Source organism: Leptonychotes weddellii, chromosome 5 (assembly GCF_054177405.1).
Source record: "Leptonychotes weddellii isolate Sample4059 chromosome 5, ASM5417740v2, whole genome shotgun sequence".
In the NCBI taxonomy this organism is placed as follows: Eukaryota; Metazoa; Chordata; class Mammalia; order Carnivora; family Phocidae; genus Leptonychotes; species Leptonychotes weddellii.
In genome coordinates this window covers 107,483,628-107,491,974 of record NC_138373.1, presented here as the reverse complement: position 1 = coordinate 107,491,974, position 8,347 = coordinate 107,483,628, and the positions used below count along the sequence as shown (strand labels likewise).

At 62.1% G+C, this 8,347-nt stretch overlaps 1 protein-coding gene across 1 annotated transcript in view; it reads right to left on the bottom strand.

Annotated features, from left to right (window-relative positions):
* The window catches only part of NXPH4 (neurexophilin 4), an 11,169-nt gene extending 3,197 nt beyond the window's left edge, over positions 1-7,972 (bottom strand). The window contains exon 1 of the mRNA XM_081818970.1: positions 7,916-7,972. Within this exon, the coding sequence (XP_081675096.1) occupies positions 7,916-7,972 (57 nt within the window). The remainder of the gene's footprint in view (positions 1-7,915) is intronic.
* Positions 7,973-8,347: the final 375 nt, after the last annotated feature.

Sequence of the window (8,347 nt, the reverse complement as noted above, 5' to 3'; positions counted from 1 at the left end):
CCGGGTTGTGCGCGCGCCCGGGTTGTGCGTGCGCCCGGATTGTGCGTGTGCCCGGGTTGTGCGCGTGCCCGGGTTGTGCGTGCGCCCGGGTTGTGCGTGCGCCCGGGTTGTGCGTGCGCCCGGGTTGTGCGTGTGCCCGGGTTGTGCGCGTGCCCGGGTTGTGTATGCGCCCGGGTTGTGCATGGGCCCGGGTTGTGCGTGTGCCTGGGTTGTGTATGCGCCTTGGTTGTGTGAGTGACTGGGTTGTGTGTGTGCGTGGGTTGTGCGTGCGCCTGGGTGCTGGTGTTTCTGTCAGCCCGAGCTTGGTTGTGTGTGTGTGCGCCTGGAGTGACGGTGTGTGTGAGAGCGTGTGTGCATGTGCACGCTCACCATGTGTCTCAACCTATGGTTATGGGTGAGCGTGTCTGCTGGAGGGGCTGCGCACGGTGGTCTGAGGGGCCTGTGTGTGTGTCTGCCTGTGGTGCTGACTGTTGTGTCAGTCTGTCGGGGCTGTGTAGATGCGCCTGGGTTGTGCGTGCGCCTGGGTTGTGAGTGCGCCTGGGTTGTGCGTGTGCCCGGGTTGTGTATGCGCCGGGTTGTGCGTGCGCCCGGGTTGTGCGTGCGCCCGGGTTGTGCGTGCGCCCGGGTTGTGCGTGTGCCCGGGTTGTGCGCGTGCCCGGGTTGTGTATGCGCCCGGGTTGTGCATGGGCCGGGGTTGTGCGTGTGCCTGGGTTGTGTATGCGCCTTGGTTATGTGAGTGACTGGGTTGTGTGTGTGCGTGGGTTGTGCGTGTGCCTGGTTGTGCGTGCGCCTGGGTGCTGGTGTTTCTCTCAGCCCGAGCTTGGTTGTGTGTGTGTGCGCCTGGAGTGATGGTGTGTGTGAGAGCGTGTGTGCATGTGCACGCTCACCATGTGTCTCAACCTATGGTTATGGGTGAGCGTGTCTGCTGGAGGGGCTGCGCACGGTGGTCTGAGGGGCCTGTGTGTGTGTCTGCCTGTGGTGCTGACTGTTGTGTCAGTCTGTTGGGGCTGTGTAGATGCGCCCGGGTTGTGAGTGCGCTTGGGTTGTGAGTGCGCCTGGGTTGTGTGTGTGCCCGGGTTGTGTATGTGCCGGGTTGTGCGTGTGCCTGGGTTGTGTATCGCCCGGGTTGTGTGTGTGCCCGGGTTGTGTGTGTGCCCGGGTTGTGTATGCACCTGGGTTGTATGTGTGCCCGGGTTGTGCGTGCGCCCGGGTTGTGCGTGCGCCCGGGTTGTGCGTACGCCTGGGTTGTGAGTGCGCCTGGGTTGTGCGTGCGCCCGGGTTGTGTGTGTCCCCGGGTTGTGCGTGCGCCTGGGTTGTGCGTGTGCCCGGGTTGTGTATGTGCCCGGGTTGTGCGTGTGCCTGGGTTGTGTGTGTGCCCGGGTTGTGCGTGCGCCTGGGTGTGCGTGTGCCCGGGTTGTGTGTGTGCCCAGATTGTGTATGCGCCCGGGTTGTGCATGCGCCCGGGTTGTATGTGTGCCCGGGTGTTGCGTGTGCCCGGGTTGTGCATGCGCCTGGTTGTGTGTGTGCCCAGGTGCGCTGTGTGTGCCCGCGGGCTGGTCTGAGCAAGGCTGTCGGTCAGCTTGTGGTGCTTGCGGTCGGTGTGAGTGGTGTAGTTGTACGCCTGGGTTGGCTGTGTCTGGTTCTCGGGAGCTGTTACTTTTCCTGTGTGAGCCCCTATCATCCTCTGGCCATGTGTCAAGCTCTTTCTCAAGGGTGTGTGTCACCATACCCACAATGACAGAACGAACAAGTGCGGTCTGTTCCCGGAGGGGAGGGGTGCATTTGTGTGAGTATATGACTGGTCCCTGGGGGGTTCCCCACACTGGCCTGCAGGCTGAGCTTTGGGTAGGTAAAGAGGCCTGGTAGCATGGGTGCCCCCCTCTGTTTGCACATGCCCTGTGTACACACCAGGAGTCCACAAGGGACAGGAATGCCTGAGTCAAGCTGCTGGGCTAGAATCTCCACCGCCTGGCCCCCATCCCCGCAGCATTGCGATCCCGGGTTATTAATGCCGCCGCCACCACCCACTCGTCATACATATTTATCGCCCCCCTCATTCCTCCTCCCGTCCATCCCTCCTCCCAGCTCAGGTGAGGGGGGCGGGGGCGACAAGAGTGATTGACTCAGACAGACAAGCTTGAGCTAGCAGCTAACACCAGGAGGGTGGGCCTGAGAAGGACGGTGGGAAGGGTCCCAGGCCACCGTGGAGGGGAGAGGGGGCAAGGCAGGCGTCCAAGGAGGTAGGCTTGGAGAGGGCAGGGCCTGAGCCTCAGGGAGGTCATTGGAGAAAGGGAGTGCATAAAGCTTCCAGAGAAAGTCAAAGAAGGGGGGAGTCATTTGAACTCTGACTCCTAATCTCCTCACCCTTCTGGACCCAACATTGCCTTCCCAGGGGCATCCATCAGTCTCCAGTCACCGGCTCTTATGACTCCAAATGCCTCTGAGACACCCCCTCCCAGTACACCCCCGCAGCGCTCGTAGTCCTGCATCCAGCCCAGGACTTGTCAAGGGCTGCTTCAGTCCAGCGACTCCTCGCAGGCAGGAGCTGGGAGAGGGAAGGAGGTTTGGCTGGGTGGTGAGGGGTGCTGGGGGTCTCCCCGCCCCCGGCCCCCACCGCCCGGCGATCCCAGACAAATTGCTGTCTGCGCTTCTCTGATCCTGGCAAATCCCTGGGCTTTGGGCACCCGCACCCCCACCCACTGCAGGAGACTGCCAAGATAAAAGGGAAGAGTTGGGGGGGCAGCCAAAGCGACCTTGGGGGGAGCTCAGACAGGGAGGGGTGAGAGCCTGTGAGGAAACGAGCCGAGAAATGGGAACATGGAATAAAATAAAATCAAATCCTCCCTCTGGCTTCCTCGCTTGCACGATCACTCTCCCTCTCTCTCGCGCTCCCTCTTTCACTGTTTTTCCATCTCTCTCCGCGACTCTTCTCTCAGTCCCTCACTCTGTCTCGAATTTTCTCCTTCCGTGATTCTGTTTTTCTCCCTGTTTCTGTCTGTCTCTCTTGGTTCTTTCCCTCTATCCTTCAGGCTGTCTCCAACTGTGGGTGCAGTGGGAGTGAGGGAAAGCAGGGTGATAAAAGAGCCCCTCTTTCCCCAGACCCATGGTGCTGTCCCTCCCCCTCTCTGACTGAGAGTGGGAGCAGGGTGCTGTCCGAGGAGGGGTCCCCCTCGCTCCAGAGCTGGTTTAATTAAGCTAATTGGGCGCAGTGACATTTGCCGAGGGGAGAGGCTAGTCTGGCTGTCGGCGCAGGGGGCGGAGGTGCTTGGTGGCAGGCGGGGGTGGGAGTGGGGGTGGGGGGTGCTCCTCACCAGGCGCCTCCAGGCCCATGCGGGGCGGGAGCCCAGCCAGGAGCGCTTTGCCCCTGAGGCAGTGAGCCCACACAATGGAGGGGAGTTGAGGCAGCCTCTTGCTGCTGAACAAACTCCACTGTGTGTGTGGGGGGGGCGGTTCTTACGGGATGGGACCGCAGGGAAAGGGGGGAGGTTCAGGCTGTCGGCCCCCAGCCGCATTGCAGGGCGCACCTCCCCCAGGCCTCCAGGCCAGTCCCTGGCTTCTGTCTGGCTGTGTGGGTCAGGCGGGGCTGCTCAGGATTCTGGCCCAGGGGAAGGGAACGGCACCCTGTGGTTGGGGAAGGAAGAGTACTCCGGGCCTGGGCTGAGGAAGGGCAGGGAATAGCGTATGAAGCCCTTGTACCTAGCAAGGGGTGGGGGTGGGGGCCACCGCAGACAGGGCGGGGTGGACTAGACAGGGTCTGGTTGGGAACCAGGGACAGAGACGGGGGTAAGGACAGAGGCGGGTGGACAGGACAGGCTGGGGTGAGGGCTGGGATGGAGAGAGAGGGGGACTGGGGTTTGGCACTCAGCAGGCACAGGTATATGGTGCAGAGATAAGGATGGAACAAGGATAGGCATGGAACTGGGATGGAGAGGAGATCATACATGGTGGTTAGGCATTGGACAGAGACAGGGATGTAGATGGGGTAGGAACTAGGGGAATGACGAGGGGTAGAGAAACCAAAATGGGGATGAAGGAGGACAGGGATGGTGGATGAGGGATGGGCACTGGGGACAGCAAGCAGGACTGAGAGTGGGATAGGAACTGGAGGATGGGGATGGGGAACAGATCCGGGCGGGAACAGAAATGGGGGATGGGTTTCTGGGCAGGAACAGGGGTGCTGAGGGATGCAGAGACCCAGGAGATGGGGATGGCAAATGTGAATGGGGACTGGAATGGGCAATGGGGGGGACAAGGAAGGAGATGGGAGACAGGGACAGAGACAGGAGCTGAGGACAGGTATGGAGGACAAGTCAGAGGAAAAGGCAGAAGACGGGCAGGATTAGGCTATGGGAGGGGGCCGGGCAGGTGGAAGCGCTGATACCTCCTTCCAGACCCCACTATAGCGTGAGGGGGCGGGGACCGCTGGTGGGGCGGGCTCTGCCCTTGGGCCCGGCACCCCCTCCCCCTCAGCCCCGCCTGCCCGCTTGCTCGAGGCCGGCAGCGCAAGGCTACCGTTATCTGAATTTTGATTTTATTTTATTTTATTTTATTTCCCTGCTTCCTAGAGCCGGCGCGGTCCCCCCGGGAAAGGCCGCCCCCCGCCCCCCGCCCCGCGCCACACTTTATTATTGCAATAAATGTGCCTATAAAGGCGCGGGCTCCGGGGCGCGGTGGTGGTGGTGGGGGGAGAGCCGCGGAGCGGGGATGTAATTTCCCGAAGCCGGAGCCGGAGGGGGAGTGGGCGGGGTGGAGGTGGAGGAGGGGCAGGAGAGGGAGAGGGGGAGACTCGCCAATTTCTAGCGCTCAAGGCAGCGCTTCCTGCTCCCCATTCCCACCTCGCAGCTCGCTTGCACCCCACACCCGCGACTCCCCATTGCGCCCAGCCGTGCTTGAGCCCTGGGACCCCTACCTACCCCATGACCCTGCCCTCTCTCTGTCACCCTGTCCCCTTCCTGGACCCCACCCATGTGGAGTTGCTGGGCTCTGTTCAAAGTTCCCCATCTCCTTGACAATGACTTCATCTCTGAGCCCTGGGATGCCCCTTCCACTTACCTGGTCTCTTTCAACGTTTATGTCGCCCCTTCCCAGTGACCTCGCCTCTGACCCCGGTGACCCTTCATTACCTTGTTTCTGTCTCCCAATTACCTCACCTCTTCCCCACTCACCCAGTCCTGGATCTCCAATTCCTCCCCCACCCCAACCCCATGACCCTCTAAATTTTCCTTTCCAATGAGCACCTCTCTCATACATGCAGGCTCTGGCCCAAGGGAGCTCTCACAGGGCCCCCCTTCTCCTGTGCCCCCGGCCCAGCTGCGGCCCCTGATTACCCCAAATCCCCGCCAAGGCTCTGGGCCCTCACCCAGGCTGCACGTGCCTAAGTGGCCCAGCCAGAGATTAGCTGGGGGGCTGGAGAGGGGTATGAGGCAGGAGGGGGTGGCTAGACGCAGGTCTGGGGCCCCGCCGGCTCTGAGAGGCTCGCTTAGGCCTAATCCTGCCCTGAGGCAGGATAGAGATGGAAGGTCCCACAGGGCCCCGCCCCTGCCCTCCCCCAGCTAATTAGTAATTAGTGATTAGTGATTAGTGACTATTGATCGCCTGCTGCTTCTCCTAGTAGGCAGCAGCTTTGGCAAGGGGTGGGGAACGCAAGAGACAGAGGGGGAGAGGAGTCAGAGACCTTATCAGAAAGATCCTGAAGAAGGTCTGGCCAAGAGGCCACAGCCCCCGGGGTAACAGAAGCCCGGAGTCCCAGGCCCAGGAGGGGGCTGGGGAGGCAGGGTTGTTAGCGTTGGACAATTAGGATTTTCCAAAGAGCTACCTTGTAAACTGTCCCCCACCAGCCTCTTACCGTGTCAACATATTATCCCAGCCTGGCACTGAGACAGCCCTGAGCTCTCACACACACGCCTAAGCCACACGCAGATACATGAACACATCCTGAGCCTCACAATCCCATACCCACACCCCAAGGCACTCCAAACCACAAGCACACAGACTCTCACAAACACCAGAGACTTACCTACAGGCAACACATGACCCCAGCACACAGATGCACTCGGAGACCCACCTTGGGACAGGCCCATGTGCGCATACTGTACTCACAAGTGCGCACAAGCACACACAGATAGGTACTTGGACACACAAACACTTCTCTACACACACTCTGCCATGCAGCTACACATATGTACACACCCACAGGCCTTACATGCGTGCAAACACTGATTCTCACATGCACACAAGCTGGATCAAATGGCAGATACATTCTCCCCCACTGACTCCAACACGGAGGCCCACCCACAACCAGCTCACACACACTCAGATCCCCATCGCTCACATCCTCACGCTTACTCTCCTTCAAGTCTTCACCAGATGTTTCATTCCCCTTCAGGGGGCAAAGGAAATTAAACCAGATCTGTCCACAGGGGAGTTTATTTGATGGGGAGAGTGGCGAGGAGAGTGGGGAGGAAGTACAAAGGAGGGGCAGGGGAGTAGCATCCTTACCTCCTCTCCCCCAGGCCTTCACATACACAGATGGGTTGTGGGGCCCAGGCCCCCTCCTGCAGTAGTCTAAGGGCAGAGCTGGGCAGCGAGTCCAAAGGGAGCTCCTGCCAGGGGAAGCAGTTTTTGTGAAGGGGGCCCCTATGCCCACATTCCAGCCCCTCAAGGTCACCAGGCGCGTTTGGGAGAATCAGGAAGCTCAATCACCACCTTCACTAGGACAGCCCCTAACCTGCTGGAGTTGCTGAGTTTGATTTGGCTGAGCAGGTGGGGTCCAAGTGTTGGCAGGGGAAAGGTAGGATGACTACACCCCTTGCAGATTCCGCAGGGGCTCGGGGCTGGTGTGCAGGGAGTAGGGGTTTAGGAATCTACCTGCCTGCCGCCAAGCTAGGAAAGTCGCAGTTAGGGTGCAGGAAACGGAAAAGTCCTGGGCAAGGAGGCCATGAAAGGAGACGGGGTCCAGGGCCTAGGCCCCCATTGTGGGGCACATAGCAGGGCACTGTGAAGCAGGCGCTTGCACTCACCCCTTCAAAGTCAACACCACACACCACAGTAGCTTACACATGCACCCTGGACCGAAGCCTGGCTGCCCCAGACACATGCATGCACACAGGTGCACGCGCTGACCCACACACTCCGCATCAGCACATAGGAGCACACCGCGCTCGGGAGCTGAAGCCTCTAAGTTGGGAGGGAGGCAGATCAAATCTGGGCCTCCTTAGCCTCGGTGCTCGCCCCAGAGCCTGGGGGTGGGGGGGAAAGAGGCAGCCGTGGGATGTGGGAGCAAGGAGAGCACAGGAAGAGAGACTCCCCTCCCAGACAGCCCCCACCCTCATCAGCTGGGCGCGAGAGAGGGGTGTGTCTGCGAGGTTTGTGCAGGGGAGAAGGTGTCTCCGCGAGAAATGTGATGGGAGATTGTAGCCAAGTTCGGCCGAATCTGTGCGCGCGCGTGTGTTCGGGTCGTGTATGCTCGGAACACAGTGCCCGCCTGGCATTGTGACAAGTGCAGAGAAGAGAAATGGGAAGGCGGGGTGGAAGGGTGGAAGGACAGACAGCGAGGAAGGCGAGCGAGGTTGGCGCGGAAAGACGGCAAGGCTGACACCCTGCTGGCTTGTCTGTCTGTCTCGCACTCCCGCTCAGTCTGGCGCACTCGCGGGTCGGGCTTCGTCCCCTCCCCCGCCGAGCCTGGAGCCAGATCCAAGTCGGGCCTCCACCCCGGCACCCACCCCCAACCCTCAGCCAACTTGGGCTGGGAGAGCGCCCGTCCTGGATCGGGGAGTCTGTCTGTCCGCGTCCCCCGCGCCGCGCAAAGTTGGGACGCTCCGCGCTGGGGGCCGGGCGGGCGCACGGAGCCCCTCGCACTCTGGGACCTTTGCGTCCCGGACCCCGGCGCTCCCGCTCCAGCCCGGCTCGTCCTTACCTTCCTCAGGAGCCACGGACCAAAGAGCAAGAGAAGCCATTCCGGGAGCAGCCGCATCTTCCCGGGCGGCCTAGCGGGGCGGGCGGGACGGGTCCCGGGCAGGCCGGAGCCGGGCCTGGGGGCGAGGGGCCCCGGGCTGGCGCGCCGTGGGGCGGCTGCCGGAGCGGCGGGAGCAGGCGGCGCGGCCCGCGCGGACTGAGCGAGAGGAGCGGAGCTCGGCGCTGGGGGCGGGGCGCGGGCGGGGGAGAAAGTTGGGTCGGACTCGGGCGGGCGGGGGGGGCGGGGCTCCGCGTCGCTCCAATCCCGGCCGCGCCCCGCGCGCCCCCTCCCGCCCAGCTGGGGGCACCGAAGGTGACTTTCACCCCGACACGCCCCGGACACGCCCCCGGCCCAGGTGCGACGCGCAGAGGGCTGCGGGGCCTAGGGGTCGCG